The sequence below is a fragment of the Eptatretus burgeri genome, chromosome 4 (genome assembly GCF_056783735.1).
Source record: "Eptatretus burgeri isolate ZD-2024b chromosome 4, Ebu_testis_v1, whole genome shotgun sequence".
Classification (NCBI taxonomy): domain Eukaryota; kingdom Metazoa; phylum Chordata; class Myxini; order Myxiniformes; family Myxinidae; genus Eptatretus; species Eptatretus burgeri.
Genome location: NC_140964.1, coordinates 124424637 through 124443090, shown reverse-complemented (window position 1 = coordinate 124443090; position 18454 = coordinate 124424637). Strand labels below are relative to the sequence as shown.

Here is an 18454-nt window from a genome sequence, read left to right as displayed (position 1 = left end):
TTAAATAACTTAATTAATACATTATTATTTTCTCTCACAGGAAATTGTATCTGAAAATACTGCTTTTGCTACAACTTGGGGGGAAATTGTTGGCTTGGTTGAAGACCTTGAGTGGGATGACTTTGGTGTTCCTTGGAACTCTCTGTCTTCTATGGAACTAAACCTTCAAGTTGATGAACTGGATTCAAACCTCTTATCTATTGAGGTAAGATTTTTTATTTTCCTATTTTCAAACTTTGATTGAAGCATACTCATTTAATAATTAAATAACTTAATTAATACATTATTATTTTCTCTCACAGGAAATTGTGTCTGAAATACGAAATGAAAATACTGCTTTTGCTACAACTTGGGGCGAAATTGTTGGCTTGGTTGAAGACCTTATGAGCGACCAAGACCCACAGAACGAGTTCGTCCTTGATGACCCAACCAAAGAGTTATACCTTGGAGACCAGCAAAATCCTGAAAAAGAGTTTTACAGCAATAGTACTCATTGTGAGTTATCAAGACAATACCCACTGAACAAGTTATACCTTGATGAGCCAGAATACAAGTTTTACCTTGGAGACTCACAAATTTTGAAAAAATCAGTAAATGAGTTCTGCCTTGATGGTTTAAATAACTACCTTGGAGACTCAGGAAAAGGGTTCTGCCAAGATGGTTCTAAATATGGGGCCTACCTTGGAGACTCACAAATTTTGAAAAAATCAGTAAATGAGTTCTGCCTTGATGGTTTAAATAACTACCTTGGAGACTCAGGAAAAGGGTTCTGCCAAGATGGTTCTAAATATGGGGCCTACCTTGGAGACTCACAAATTTTGAAAAAATCAGTAAATGAGTTCTGCCTTGATGGTTTAAATAACTACCTTGGAGACTCAGGAAAAGGGTTCTGCCAAGATGGTTCTAAATATGGGTCCTACCTTGGAGACTCACAAATTTTGAAAAAATCAGTAAATGAGTTATCCTTAAGAGACTTTGTAAGTTGGTTTTACTTTGAATACTTGAAATGTGGGTTCTGGATTGATAACTCACAATGTGATACATATCTTGGAAACTCAACGGGAATGTGGTTATACCTTGAAGACTTGGAAAGTTGGGTTTATGTTGGACACTTGAAACTTTTTTGGGGGCTTTTATTTATTTATTTATTTATTTATTATTATTATTATTTTATTTATTTATATTTTGGAGACTTTTGGAGTTGCTATCACTCTTTGGGATCTAAACCTATCGATGTAGTTCTTTGTCGGATGGTGCTTGATGGGAGCAAGATCAAGAAAGTTCTGGGAAGAAAGTGCAGGCTTACTCCCCCTTTTTACGTCATCAAACCTGAAAGCCTTAAAAGACAGAATTGGAAGAAGAAAAAAAAAAACGTAAAAATATATATATATATATATAGGTGGAAATCTCATTTTGAAAAAGACATTGTGTTGGGCGAGGATTGAGTTGGGGTTGAGATTTTGAATGTGAGGGTTGGGGTTGAGATTTTGAATGTGAGGGTTGGGACACACACACACATACACATCAACAAACAAAAGTTAAGCCTTGACTATTCAGTTGAGGATTCTGTGTTTGGGGTTCACAGATCTAAGAACGTCCCCCTTGACACACATTATATACTGTTATACACCTCGGACTTGGCCCTCGAGTGTCCACAACGGTGTATAGTAGGAGGGAGTGAAGCGCCAACCTATTGCTCCCATTACACACACACACATACACATCAACAAACAAAAGTTAAGCCTTGACTATTCAGTTGAGGATTCTGTGTTTGGGGTTCACAGATCTAAGAACGTCCCCCTTGACACACATTATATACTGTTATACACCTCGGACTTGGCCCTCGAGTGTCCACAAAGGTGTATTATCTGCTTAGTTTTGTCTTTTGTAATTCCTGTGAATAAAATGAACCTAAAATCTCTTCCCCTTCCAAATCATATATTTTATAAGTCCAAGGAACTGTATCTATTACATCAACAATTTTAAAAAGTTCTTTCGTCCATCGTTCAGTAAAACCCTTTTCAAAATGAGATTTCCACCTATATATTCTTACGATATCACCAACTTTGAACTTAGGTTTTCTGACATTAATCTCTTTTTCATATTTTAATTTTGTAAATGTTTCTGATGGCTTCATATTCGTTGACGTGTGAATCGTGTCATTATACTTATTCACAATATCCTGAATAAAAGATGACCATTGTTGTGAACCGAGTTGTGTGAATTTTTTATATAGTCTCTCTTTTAAGGTACGATTAAAACGTTCAACAACAACTGCCTTCCCTTCATTAAAGGTACTGTATAATGTAATACTGTTATTTTTAGAAAATTCATAAATGTCTTGTTATAAAACTCTCTACCCTCATCAGTCCACAATTTCTTAGGTTTTCTCTTACTTTTATTAAATATCTGTTGAAAAGCTAACATAAGAGTATTACCTGTTTTGTTTTTTAAAGGGACAACCCACGCATATCTACTCCTCAAATCAATAACGGTTAAAGCATACTTGTACCCCTTATCATTATTGAGTTCAATCAAATCAGCAGACCAGATATAATCAACTTCCTTGGAATAAACTTTCCTTCTCTGAAACTTTGTGAATATTGGTTTATGTAATTCATCAGCTAATTGCTCTTCAGTCTTAATGGCATCATTAGAGCCTATAAGTTTTTGAATTTCCAAGTCCAAGTTTCAATTTAGCACTAATCATCTTCTTCACGATGAACCTATCAACTTTTTCTCTCAAGGTTGGATTTTGTATCAGAGACAAATTATACAACATTTCTCTATCGGCTTCATGCTTTTCTTCCAACGTTGTGGTATTCCCATAATCAATATCGTGTCTCATGCACACTTCATCAACTCTATTGATTGGTTTACTCCAGGATTTAGGATTGTCTGCCTCATCTAATCTTTTATCTAAGTTTGTGCCTGGACCACAGAAAGAATAACCTGGAAGATGTAATTCCCTGGTATTCCAGTAGTTGTAAATTTACTTCCTGATAAAAACTTTTGTATATCTCCTCCGAGTTTGTGTTTGGAGATAAATTGATTTTTGAACCACACACCGAACATATACCTTTTTGTATAACCCTGTTATTTTTACTTTTAATATATGAAATATTTTTAGTATTAGTTTTCTTTTTACATTTGAGACAATAACTCATTTATTTATGAGAAAAATTCCTGCAGAGTGCAAAAACCTTTTTAGTTTCCAACATGCACATTTGAATCTTAATTTTTAAAACATAAAGAATCCTTAGAAATGCCTTCACTCTCTCCTCCATTTATTTAAGAAAAAACTTGAATTAAAATCCATATCTTGTTGATGCTAATAGTCTTGTCGAAAGTATTGCAAATAGACTTGTCAATTCTTTGTTTTCCTCCTCGGTGGGTTGAGTTATTTTCTGTAATACCACCAATCTTTTTTGAATCTCACTGGTTTCCATATTTTGATATTTATTCATTCTCTCTCTTTCCTCCCTCTCTCTCTTCTCTCTTTCCTCCCTCTCTCTCTTCTCTCTTTCCTCCCTCTCTCTATTCTCTCTTTCCTCCTTCTCTCTCTTCTCCTTTTCCTCCTTCTCTCTCTTCTCCTTTTCCTCCTTCTCTTTCTTCTCCCTCTCTCTCTTCTCCTTTTCCTCCTTCTCTTTCTTCTCCCTCTCTCTCTTCTCTCTTTCCTCCTTCTCTCTCTCTTCCCTCTCTTCTTCAACTCCTTCCTCATCCCTTACTATACTTGAATCGTTTACACCCCATAGAATATTATACATATATTCATCAGGATTTCTTGTTATTCCTGTATCCAAAATAATTTTTTTTACAACAGGATACCAATAAAATTTCTTTTGAATTTCTAAAAGAGCCTTACCTTTTCTTAACCTTATAATTTTTTCATTATTTAACATTCTAATTAAATCTAAAGTTGTCGGTTTATCAACATCAGCATAATGCCAATCTTTTATTGAAAATACCTCATTCTTATGTTGTAGAACATATTTATTAAAATACCGAATACCCTTTTCTTGAAGGTATGCTTGAACACAGAAATGATAATTTTCTTGAAGCCTTCTTGCTGTCATTTATGTATTAGAAATATATGTTAGAATAATATTATGGCACGAAACACCTCCCCATCTTCCCATAGTTAAATCATTTTGTATTTCCTTACTTATTATATATAATCCTGTTTTTTCTGTTTTCATGAGATAAACAAGGGCAAAACCATTATTATATTTACCCTTATTAAATTCTTTTATTTGTTGTTTACTAATCGTGGCTCCACAAAACTCATTCTCGATACCAAGTGGATAATATTCTTCCTTACGAGACTGATTTAATTGTTCCAGGTCTTCGAGGTTAATTTTAAATGACCAATTATACCCTAAATCATTCATATCATACCCCCATTGTTCTATTCTCATACAAACGATACGCCCTTCTTTATAAAAATTTATTTTAATTCGAACTGTGAATTCTGTATGACCTGGAGATAATATCAACACTTCTGTATCTTTAGAATACACAGCCGTTTTATTTAAGTATATATATTGTGATAAATCGCTTAATCTCACCAAGTCATTCGCGTCAGTCGGGCTTGGATAATTTTTTAATTTATAAGCATTTTTCATGTTAATATTTTTGTTTATATTATATTTATATCGTTCAGCCTGTGCCTTTGTGTAATAATTTGATAAATCAATATCCAGTTCTTGAGATACACCAAAGATAGAACCATCTTTACCAACATAAGTCATTTATATTAGATTAAAAATAATATCATAAAATTTTTTATTTTTGTTGAGTTGAAATAACACATATAGACATAATTGACCACAACACTTGGAATTTAATTCTTGGACTTGAAATGTTTGATAAACACCATTCTGTAAGAATTTTATGACTTCAACAGGTGGTGGAAGACCAAAACTATCAAAATAATATTTGTCTTGACTATTAAAAATACAAACCCAATGAGAACCGTTCCCATCATTATCTTCTAAGTTCATAATAATATTCTTTGTATGTTTCGACACATTTGTTAATTCATCTCTCATACAAATAACCACATTATGAATTTTTAATTTCTTACAATATTTGGCAAGTTGTAAATTTGATGTTGTATTCTTTCCAAATTCTTTCAACCACTCATCAATGCTCATTTATTTATTAGAAAGATATAATCCATTACCTCTTTTCGTTAATTTTACACCTGCTTGTGCTATAGAAGAAAGCATATCTCCAACTAACAATCTCGCTTTATCAGGCAGACCTTCAAGTTTTTCAGCAAAATCTACAATTACACCACTTCCACTAATTTGTTTCTCCAACTCTTTGTTATGTCTTTCCAATTCTTTTTGAGCCTGGAGTTGAGCCTTCCTTTCGTTGGCAGTTTTGACCGCTGTTGAAATACCACCCGTCAATGCTCCAACCGCACTTAAACCAGCAAATAAAGGAATTAGAAATGGGAGAAATCCTCCACTCGTCTCTCTTATTGAATATTTTTTCAACATTGGTTTTGTCATTTTAATTTTAAGTGAGCCAGTGTCATTCAAGATTTTAACCTGTTCTCTTGTGAGCAAAACATCAATTCTTACTGCTCCTTTTCTCTGAATTGTATTAACGTTAATCGTACAAGGCTTTTGATTTTGAACACAAGATGATAGTTTATGAAGATTGATTTGATTAACATATACCCCAGTTGGTACTTTGCCACTCATTTATTTAACAAAAAATTATGTGAGACTAATCATCACACCATTATCTGTATTAATCTGCAATTCTGTTTCTTCCAAAAGCAAACAATATGTATCAACTTCTTCACTCTCTCCTCTTTCAATGTATAGGGAAGTATCCACTCGATTAGACTTTATAGTTTCTTTTTGAGCGCTCAGGTCAAACGTATAGATTGTATACAAACTTTTAAATGCTGTCATATCCAAAATAGGTTCTTTATTTCCATTACTTTCACACACCTTTTGGTAAGACTTGTATGCTTCAGCAAAATCATTTTTTTCCCAATTAATTTCCAATCTATCTCGTGGATAAAATGTTCCATCTAGAGAAACGCGAAGTTGTTTCACCTTAGCATTATCACTCAATGCATTATTCTTATCAGTCGCAGTATCACCATCTGGCTTTTTAAAAATCATCCACAGATATCGTGGCTTTCCTTCCAGAACACCCAAATTCCACGTGTAAGTAGTTTGATTGAGTTTAACGTGTTGACATCTTCTTTTGAGGTATGATACACTGAGTGGTTTTTTTGAGTTAAGTCTTCGATTCAACATCTCTTCTGTTTTAAGATTAGGAGTATATTCACTGATATACCAACTCATCTCCTCAATTACAAATTTATTCTGATCACCAAAAGCATTACCAACACCAAAAAGCAATCTATTTTCATTATCATTCCTTTGTAGTTGAAATCTAATTTTAAGACCATACAGAACTTTATCATAATCACAAAATCCAAATATACCTTTAAGAGGAACTGCCACAGTAAAACTATTTTCTGCTTTTGTATCATCATTATACATTCCTTTCCTTTGAGTATACCCAGGGTCTGTGTTTGTTCCCGTTGACATATCAGGAATAAAACCTTCGACAGACCCCTTTCCCATTCTATCACTGAATGTATAGAGTGTAAATTTCATCATTTCAGATACAGCAGAGACATAATCAACCGCTTCAACTTCTTGTGTTCCAATATACAATCGCACACTATCAAACATTTTCCAGAAGAAATCATTTACAAGTGTAGCGTTTGTGTTATTCCCAGCCTTAGTGAATTTAAATTTACACAACAAGAAACTTTCGGAGAGATTCAAATAGGTTTGTTGATTATTTATTTCAAAACTTTTTGTACCATTTGTATTCCAGTCTGTTCCAGTTATTGCATTTACCTTGAAGTAATCTTCTTTTTAGTGGAGTTTGAGATAATAATAGTATCATCCAAATCATAGATACTATCAATTGCTTCCATACTTGTATTTATTTAGGAAAAAAGATGTTAAAACTTTTGAAACCCTGATCCAAGTATTTGAATTATTTTCTGTCGTTCTTGGGGGACAACTGAGTTTTACCTTTCTTAATTTCTTTTATTGCTTGTAATTTATGAGATTCTTTCTGAGCATCTTTTATACTCTTTACAGCACCTGCTACATTTCCCACAGCAGAAGCAGTTGAACCAATTAGGTCTTTATGTTTAAGAATAGTTGAACCAATACCCATGAGAGTATCAATTATCCCATCTCCTCTAAATTGATGTCCGACACCCCTTTGTCTCTTAGGTTTATAGTATCCTCTACCAAGATACATACCTTCACCCTTGTAGTACGGGAAAGGAACATCCCATCCCCTGTAATTATTTTATATTTTCCCAACTCGTGCTTCCTCACAATAACCATCGTATTTATTTATTGAAAAACTTCACGTAGGTGAATTCTGATGGATATAACTTCTCCATTAAAAGAGATCACACGATTATCTTGGTCGGTTATCCTAAAATTTACTCTGTGTATGGTTTTTCCTGACACAGGTAGATAAACCAAATTTTTAGGCTCCATATTGAATTTATAACCAATTGGGGTTGAGTATGCGCTGAATGAAAATATTGTATTTGTTTTTAATCCATCATTATAAGCACCATCAATCAAATCACAGTGAATTAACACCGAATTTATTCCTGAGGATATTTGAATGACATTATCACTGTAAAACGTCCCATTAGTTTCAATCTTTTTGAGGAGAAACCTAATAACTCTCTAAATGAATTATCAATTGTGAAATCAACCTTGTAGTTATTTTTAACTTTAATCGTTGATTTTGAAGTATGTTTTTGAATGTTTATAACAATATTTTTTGGTTCATCACCCTGTTCTTTCATAAGACGAGCAATTTCGGAAGATATTTGAGAAATCTCGTATGCTCCGGTGAGACTGTTATCGTTTTGTATCCACTTCCCGGATTATAACTAAACTTGTCATTTTTCTCGGTTATATTAAATAAGGTATTATAAGTCTCCATGGACAATAAAGATGCCTCATATTCTTTTGTTGTGTCAAGTTGTAGTGGGTATGGGAATGAAGATGTGTGGTCGCTTGTTGTGAAATTAAAACTCAGGATTGTGCTTCTCATCTTATTTAATATGAGATAAAATGTCTTTATATTGAGATTTATTAATTATTTTCATGTTCATCAACTGGTCTAAAATGGCTGATGCTTCATTAAAACAATTGTTATTTCCAGCCTTCTTACTGCCGAACAACAATAACAGTCTATTAACTAATTGCGATGGGTCATTTGGAAGAAAACTAATACCTGAACCAAGGATACTTAAAGCCTGAATAATGTGTTTCTCCTTCTCATTCTTCCTACTTTTACCAGAAAGAATAACCTTATAATTTAGAGTGTTCAGCAAATCAATATATACTCTATCATCATTATTTTCCATATCCAATGGTTTATCAATATACTTTGATTCATCCCTCACAGTTGAACCTTGTCTTCCATCTTTTGTGAGAAGAAACATTAATCTCGGAGTTAGTTTAACAGGGGGTTGAGCAGAACTTAAGAACCTTAATTCATCATTAAATATCAATACCTTTTCTTGAACAAGATGAAATATTGCTGGTTGTTCTGTTGGAATGAGTCCTGCTTTGGTTTTTGAATCCGCTGAATATTCATTGTTTTGAACAGCATTCACAATATAATCAGGGGTTGATTAATCTCTTCCAGTTGTTGAAATAAACCTTCATCATCATATTCTAATTCTCCTAAATGCTCTAATTCTTCCTCCGTCATTTGACTGAAATCTTTTAACATTTGAAGCTTTCTAGGAGTATATTCTACTGTGGGAACTGTGGAAACATCTTTCATTTTTCTTGGGAAGTTTTTAAAAGTGGTTTAAAAATTTCTCTTGTTTTTTTCAAATGCTTCTTCGCCCGTTAGTTTCTGTCTGCGTTTCTTCTTTATGTCTTCCTGTTGTTTTACAACTTTTGAAACCAACTCTTGATGTTCCTTAAATCTTCTTGCTCTTTCTTTTGTATCCATTTATTTATTGTAAAATATCATTTAATGAATTGTAAAGATCAACAGGGAAATTTTCCTTTTCTTCATCATTCAAGTAGATGTGTTCAAATAAATCCTTTTCTTTAAATATTTCATCAAATTCTTTATTAACATTAATGCGAGTTGTAATTTCTTCTTCACTAATCCTTGCATCTCTGCTTTTCATACGTTTGTGTTGAGTTTCTTCATCAACATCAAAACCGAATGATAAAATCTTCACTCCGCTCAGATATTTAATAATTTGTCTCGTTCCTTCTGGATTAGTTTCTAATATCCCAACACCACCAGATTTTAGTTTCTTTAACTCACTCTTACAATGTGAATATTTTGTTGTACCAAGAGAAACCTCCTCAAATATTTGTCCTTCATTCCTCAATCGCATATGTTCCTCCACTGAAATATAGTGATAATCTTCACCTTTTACTTCTCCAGGTCTTATTGCTCTAGTTGTTGTTGATACAATGCGTATCACGGGGTGTTTTTTAAGTAAATTTACAATATTCTCATTTGTACTACACAAGAACCTTGATTTATGAAAGTTTTTTCCAGAAGCAGATTTACCCACAAGATTTATAATAATAGTTGTCATTTATATATGTAATTGTTTATAAAACAAAAAATATATCCCTTAATATCTCATCTTGTTTCACAACAATATATTTATATTTTTCAGTCGTGTGCTTCATATAATCCTCAAATTTCTTTTTACTACATAATGTAGAACAATTATCTCTCCAAAAATTATTGATATCTATTGAATTTAACTTGAATAAAATAAAAGTATTAGCATTGTTTCTGATGGAACGACGAGGAAGTTGAAAGTACGATTGACTAAGATAAATACAATTACAAGAAGAATGTCTCCCTCTTGTGTAGTAGCTGTCCATTACCGTTTGGTTTCTCTCATTAACACAATCATCAAAGATAACGAGGTTCTTTTGATTTATCCAAATCTTGGGGAGACGGTATATCATCCGTATTATCACTAAGAATACAAGTTATAAGATTTGATTTCTTTTACATCTCTGTGTATCACAAAATAGTTGAATTATATCTTCAATGTTATAATCATTTAGGTTTTTTGACGTTTAAATAAACCTATTATATCTTCTTTTTGAAGACCAGCATTAAAACCTTGTGAGAGTAGTTGATACTCTGGTTGAAAACTTCGACTTTGTGAAAATTATTAAATTATCATAATCTAAAAAGTTGGGAGTGAGGAGCATTTTTAAAAGTAAGCAGGTTTTTCCACATCCACTTGAACCAACTATGAGACATCTTAATGAATTTGGGAGATTTTTATGGTTGTTAAATTTTATCTTATTTTCCCAAATAGGTAAAAAATCATTCATTTATATATTTGAAAAACAGGTTATTTAATTTATTATTGGCTTTTTTAGAAACTCTATATTTTATCCTAAGTTCAGGTTTAATTTCAAGATAATCCATTATTTTATTTATACAATATCTTGTGTTGATATTTCCCTGAAAATTACATCCATGAATAATATACAACAACAATCCTTTGAACATTTCTCTTATACGTTCAGTTTCTTCCCTTGTAAGGAAAGGTGTGTTATCATCCTCATACTTTACATTCATTTCTCTAATCAATCTTGTAAAGTAATTCATTTTTGGTGTAAATCTAAAAGAATTATTTTCCTTTTTATATTTTTTATTATCATTAATTAGAAGATAATCACAGAATATACATTGTTTATAGGCTTTTGACTCTGTGTTTAATCCCTGTCTTTCACACGCAGGACAATTCTCAAATTTGTCATATGGAGAATCAGGAAAGTCTAGCATATTTATAAAGTAAAACTTTACTTAAACTGAAATTCATCTATACTTTCAGTTGTATATTACCATCGATATCGATATACTTTTTTCATTATCAGATTCAACGACAACATTTTTTATATTAAAGGTAATTTTAAAATTATCGTTAACTACTATTGAACGAAATGTCATTTCACCTGATATATTAACATCCTTTATTTCATCAAGATTTACATCTTTAGGGTTGTTGAAAAAAATACAAATTTCTCCTTGCATATTACAGATGGTCTTATCTTTTCTTTCTAAAGCTTCATCCATAAGGTTTTTGTTCTTTGATACTTTTTCTTGTTTCATTGCTTTTTCTAGTTTTGAATATATTACTAGAAGGAGAGGAGAAACTTTTGTTAGAGATACTTTAATTGATGTTCTACCAGGTATACTAAAAGCCCTTCCACTGAAGGAAATTGAAGAACTCATATTATTTACCATAATAGTTTTTATCCAATAGTTGTTATATTTATCTTTGTTCAATTTTACATCCTTGACATATTTCTCAGTATCTTTAACAGATGAAGAGATTGATTGAAACTTGTCTTTTGTGTCTTGAAACATTGTATTTATTAAGTGAAAAAGTTGGAGGATAAAATGTTTTTAAGCACAGATTCACCTATAAATTAAACGAAATTTTCATCAAGAAAATTTTAGTTTAAGCAAAGTTTTATTCTATAAATATGGTGAATACAACGTACTGCGATGTTTGTAATCACGAATATAAACATTATAGAAAACACCTCCGAACCAACAAACACACATTTAATCTATTTCATCAAATATCTCCTCTTGAGTTGGAAAGAAAACATTGTGATATCTGTTCAAAGGATGTTTTGAAGAGTAGTTATAATCAACATCTTCAATCACAAAAACACAAGAAAAATGAGTTTAAAGTAAAGGGAGACTATTATATTAAAAACACTGATGAGGCATTTAAAGGGCATATAAAAATAAGGATTTTTCAATTTGGAGAACCCAGTCCATCATCAATAGCTGAATCAATTGAAATAGTGAAACCCGATGTTGAAAAATTTATTAAAAAGACATTAAAAGAAATAAAAACTTTAAAGTTTTATATGGGAGTGAAAATGAATATGAAAAGACAAGATGAAGAACAAACTCCTTATATGAGAACAGATCTTCATTTTATAACATCATTTCAAGATTTTTTGAATAGTGGGGTTTATGAAGAACTATCAAGACAAGAGGAGGATGTTGATAATACAGTGGTAGGAAGTGGATTCAATATTAAAAAATCATCTTTTTAGATATACACATTCTAAAATCAAACCCTCTTAAAGCTTCTTCTTATATTGAATTACCAAAAGAAATAAAACTAAAGAAGGCAGTTGTTAATATTAAGAACAATGATAATAAATGTTTTCTCTGGTCTGTTCTTGCTCACTTACATCCACCAAAATGTAATTCAGAAAGAGTAAAACAATATATGAAATATGAGAATACCTTGGACATTAAAGATTTTAAATTCCCAATGCCATTAACAGATATTCCTAAATTTGAGAAAAAGAATAATCTTTCTATTAATGTATATGGATTAACGGATACAAACAAAATTCAAATATTAAAAATTTCAAACAACTATAAAAATGAAGAAACACACATTGACCTTTTATATTTTAGTGTTGGAAAGAATTCACATTACACATACATCAATAATTTATCAAGATTAATCTCTTCTCAGGTATTCAGAACAGCAAACAAAATATATCCTTGTAAGCGATGTCTTAATTCATTTCATACAAAAGAACGATTAGAACAACATTCAAAATATTGTAGTAATCATAAATCAGCTGTAATTACAATGCCTAAACCTGGTGAAAAGATTTATTTTGAAGATTATAATAAATCTATCATGCACCCATTTGTGATATACGCTGATTTTGAATGTATCCTTAAAAAGATAAATACTGCTTCTCCTAATCCAAAAGAACCATATACAAATAAATATCAAAAACATATTCCTTGTGGTTTTTGTTATTATATCAAATCATCTGTTGGAGAAAAGTATAACAAACTTGAACATTATCGTGGAAAAAATGCTTCACAAGAGTTTGTAAAACGATTAGAAAAGGATTGTATAAGACTCACTAAATTAATGAAAGAAACAAATGAACCGATGAAATTAACCAAAGAAGAAAAATTAGAATTTAGAATGAACAATATCTGTCATATTTGTGAGGGGAAAATTAAGGAGTCTAAAGTTAGAGACCATTGTCATCTTACTGGTAAATATAGAGGTCCCGCTCATTCCTGTTGTAATCTTAATTATAAATTACCTTCTTTTATTCCAGTCTTTCTTCACAACAGCGCCAACTATGATACACATCTATTTATAAATGAACTTTCAAAAACACCAGGGAATATTTCTGCTATAACAAACACAAGTCAAAAGTATATTTCATTTTCAAAAATGATATTCACAAAACCTTTAACTCGTATTAGGTTTTTAGATTCTTACAAGTTTATGGGAACACCACTAGCCTACCTCGCATCAAATCTAAGCTCCACAGACTCTTTTCCAAATCTTAATTCATTCTTTCCAAAAGAGGAAATTCTCACTAAAGAGGAAATTCAGATTAAAGATGAAATTCTGATTAAAGAAGGAATTCTTACGAGAGAGGAAATTCAAACAAGGAATGAAATTCAAAGTAAAGAGAAAATTCTTACAAGTAAGGGAATTTATCCTTATGATTATATGGATTCATTTATGAGATTTAAAGAAACACAACTTCCTTCAAAAGAAAGTTTCTATAATAACCTTTATGAAGAAGAGATAAGTGATAAGGAATATAAACACGCACAAGAAATATGGAAAATATTTAAGATAAAGAACCTTGGAGAATATCACGATTTATATCTAAAAACAGATGTTTTATTGTTAGCTGATGTGTTTGAAGCTTTTAGATCACTCTGTCATAATAAAAATTGTTATGGATTAGATCCTGCCCACTATTTCACAGCTCCTGGTTTAGCTTGGAGTGCAATGTTGAAAATGACAAAACAAGATATAGATTTAATCAGTGATGTGGATATGCTTTTGATGATTGAGAAGTCCAAGAGAGGTGGAATATCACAAGTATGTTCAAAAGATATGCTAAAGCAAATAATAAATATCTCCCAAATTATGATAGTGAAAAAGATAGTAATTATTTGATGTATTTTGATGCTAATAATTTGTATGGATGGGCAATGTCTCAATCTCTACCTTATGGTAAATTAGAGTGGGTGGAAGAAAAGAATTATGAAAAGGCTTTGATGAATATTGTTATTTCTTCTCAAGAGGAATTGAATGACGAAGAAGAAGGTTATTATTTTGAAGTTGATTTGAGGTACCCGAGTGATCTTCATAATAAGCATAAAGATCTTCCTTTTGCATGTGAGAAAGAAACTCCAAAGAAAGAATGGTTAAGTGATTATCATAAAAGTTTTAATATTAAAGGTAAATCAACAGAAAAGTTATTAACAACATTCTATGATAAAGAGGGATATGTTTTGCATCAGAGAAGCTTAAAACAGTTTTTGAGAGAAGGATTGAGAGTAGCTAAAATTCATAGAGTTTTAAAATTTAAACAAAGTCCTTGGGTGAAAAAGTATATTCAATTCAATACAGATATGAGAGCAAATACAAAAGTAAAATTTGAAGGGGACTTTTATAAATTAATGAATAATGCTGTATTTGGAAAGACTATGGAAAATGTTAGAAACAGGCAAAACATTAGATTCGCAACATCTTGGAAAGAAGCTTCGAGATTGATAAATAAACCAAGTTTTGAGAGAGAAGAGGTTTTTTCAGAGAACTTTTCTGCAATTCATATGAAAAAGGAAAGTATTGTAATGGATAAACCAATTTATATTGGAACAGCAGTTCTTGATTTATCAAAGATATTGATGTATGATTATTTGTATAATGACTTAAAGAAAGAGTATGGTGAAAATGTTTCATTGTTGTATATGGATACTGATAGTTTTATCCTAGATATAAAAACTGATGATGTTTATGAAGATATGAAGAAAAATATTGGAGTATATGATACAAGTAATTTCAGCAAGAAGAGTGAGTTATTTTCCAAAAAGAATGAAAAGGTTATTGGTAAGTTTAAGGATGAGTTGGGTGGAAAAGTAATGAGTGAGTTTATTGGATTGAGAGCAAAGGCATATGCTTATAAGTATGGTGAACAGATTGATAAGAGGTTAAAGGGAATAAAGAAATATGTAATAAAGAAATCAATAACTTTTAGAAATTATTATAATTGTTTGATGAATAAGAAAGAAGAATATAGGAAAATGAATACAATAAGAAGTTATAAACATAACATATATAGTGAAGAAGTAAATAAAAAGGCATTAGGAGCCTTTGATGATAAGAGATTTATTTTAGATAATGGAATAGATTGTGTTCCATATGGATATTGTATGATAGAGTGTATAAAATAGATTATGTTTTAACGATGGGAAGATGGGTTAGGGTTTTTAAGGGCTACCGCCGCGTTTTTTCACAATATATAAATGGTTAAACCAAGTATTAATCAAACTAAAGAGTGGAGAAAATCTCAGTCTTGGTATATAAATGGAAAACATAATGAATGTGAAAAATATCAAATAAGTCTTATTGAAAAAATAACTAAAACAAAGGTAAATAAAACAAATAAGCGAATTAATTTAAAAACTAGTAAGTTAGAGGATGTAAAGAAAAAAATGAATATCCTTGAATGGACTGAAAACTTTGATGGTTATCAATTGAACAATGAAAAAACAATTTACTATAATCTCAAAATGATATGTGGCTCAGGAGGTGGTCAAACAAGAGCATTAAGAGAAGTTTATCATTTCGTAATGGCACAAATGGGGTATCTTAAAAAATATAAAGATTCAAATGTTTTGTTTGTCAATATTTTAGATGGGGATTATTGTGCAAAGAAAATTAAACTATTGAAGGAATTTGAGAATGAACAAATCTTTATAGGTTCAATGAGTGAGCTGTTCAATTCAATGAGGTTCAACCTCCAAGTTAAAAGGGGAGACAAATAAATATACCTTGGGATAAAAAGGGGATTTATTTTTAGGGAAAAAAATATAAATCGCTGAAAATCCCCCATTCATTTACATGGGGAAAAGTGAGCCAGAATCAGTATTCTTACCCTACTCATATATATATATATATATATATATATATATATATATATATATATAGATATATATATATATATATATATAGATATAGATATAGATATATATATATATATATAGATATAGATATATATATATATAGATATATATATAGATATAGATATAGATATATATATATAGATATAGATATATATATAGATATAGATATATATATATATATATATATATATATATATATATATATATATATATATATATATATATATATATATATAGATATATATATATATATATATATATATATAGATATATAGATATATATATATATATATATATATATATATATATATATATATATATATATATATAGATATAGATATAGATATAGATATAGATATAGATATAGATATAGATATAGATATAGATATAGATATATATATATATATATATATATATATATATATATATATATATATATAGATATTGTATATATGTGTTGGGCGATTAGGTCTGCCTCACAGTCAGTGTTCCAATTCATACCAAAGGCGTTCGATAGGGTTGAGGTCAGTTCTCTGTGTAGGCCAGTCATGTTCTTCCACACCGATGTCGACAAACCATTTCTGTATGGACCTCACTTTGTGCACGGGGGCATTGTTATGCTGAAATATGAAAGGACCTTCCTCAAACTGTCGCCATAAAGTTGGAAGCACAGAATCACAAAGAATGTCATTGTATGCTGAAGCATTAAGATTTCCCTTTACTGGAACCAAGGGGCCTAGCGCGAACCATGAAAAACAGCCACAGACCATTATTCCTCCTCCACCAAACTTTACAGTTGGCACTATGCATTCAGGCAGGTAGCATTCTCCTGGCATCCACCAAACCCAGATTTGTCCGTTGGACTGCCAGATGGTGAAGTGAGATTCATCACTGCTGATGAATCACCAGATGAATGATTCACCAGATGGTGAAGCGTGAAGCCGGCAGGGTCAACGCATTTCCACTGCTCCAGAGTTCAATAGAGATGAGCTTTACACCACTCCAGCCGACACATGGCATTGCGCATGGTGATCTTAGGCTTGTGTGCGGCTGCTCGGCCATGGAAACCCATTTTGTGAAGCTCTCGACGAACAGTGCTTGTGCTGACGTTGCTTCCAGAGTCAGTTTAGAACTTGGTAGTGAGTATTGCAACCGACGACAGACGATTTTTCCACGCTACGCACTTCAGCACTCGGCGGTCCCTTTCTGTGAGTTTGTGTGGCCTACCACTTCGCAGCTGAGCTGTTGTTGCTCCAAGACATTTCCACATCACAATAACAGCACTTACAGTTGACCGGGGCAGCTCAAGCAGGGCAGAAATTTGACGATCTGACTTGTTGGAAAGATGGCATCCCATGACGGTTGAAAGTCATTGAGCTCTAAAGTGTGGCCCATTCTACTACCAATGTTTGTCGATGGAGATTGCATGGTTGTGTGCTTGAGTTTATACACCTGTCAGCAATGGGTGTGGCTAAAATAGCCGAGTCCACTCATTAGAAGGATTGTCCTCATACTTTTGGTTGTGTGTGTGTGTGTGTGTGTGTGTGTGTGTGTGTGTGTGTGTGTGTGTGTGTGTGTGTGTGTGTGTGTGTGTGTGTGTGTGTGTGTGTGTGTCCAACTATAATAGTTGTTCGAGTTCTGAGCAAGAAGGATTTTCTGATAAATATATTTTCATACAATAAAAACATGATTGCTTGGACAATGGAACATTTTTACACAGAAACAATTTTTATAATTGGATTGGAGGAGGGCCTGGTTCGGTACATAATTTACCATAGTCACACTGTTTAAATAAAACATGAGCAGAAGGATTAGTCAATATTGTTATTGCTGTGTTGTTCATGTGGTCGAACACAATTCTGCACTCTGCTCTTTTCAAGTGAGAATATTGGGATGGCCTTCATGGCCTGTGTATTCCTTAATGGAGGTCACTCTTTGTGGCTCAACCGTCAGGATTGACCTTGATATTTTGCAAGAGCTTTTTGAGTTGACAAATGCCACATTTGTTATTATGAAATCTCCAAACCATACTTACTTTTTCTCAAGCAAGAATGAAAAACTTGTCTAAATCATGAAGGCTCGTGTTGTTTTGTGTTGGTGGACAGGTAGTGGAATAATGGGTGGAATCAACACAACGTTGAGTGGAGTATGCTAACCGGCGTGGGAAGTCAAAGCTGACGTTTTGGGTGTTTACCCTTTGTTGAATCAAACTTGGAATGCCCAAAACGTTCCTCTTTTGCTCCAACGAAAGGTTAATGCCCAAACTGTCAGGTTCTTGCTTCCCATGGCGGTTAGCAGACCTCGATTAACAGTCTGTTGATTTCTTCCATTTTTAGCTCACCTGGACTGGGGGGTGTGGTAGGAGGTT

At 32.0% G+C, this 18454-nt stretch overlaps 2 protein-coding genes across 6 annotated transcripts in view; both read left to right on the top strand.

Annotated features, from left to right (window-relative positions):
* NPHP4 (nephrocystin 4) overlaps positions 1 to 18454 on the top strand; it is a 571934-nt gene that overhangs the window by 151244 nt on the left and 402236 nt on the right. The window lies entirely within an intron of this gene.
* LOC147029035 (uncharacterized) overlaps positions 1 to 18454 on the top strand; it is a 45682-nt gene that overhangs the window by 1211 nt on the left and 26017 nt on the right. The window contains exons 2-3 of the mRNA XM_085876109.1: positions 41 to 205; positions 303 to 732. Coding sequence (XP_085732235.1) covers positions 41 to 205; positions 303 to 732 — 595 coding nt within the window. The remainder of the gene's footprint in view (positions 1 to 40; positions 206 to 302; positions 733 to 18454) is intronic.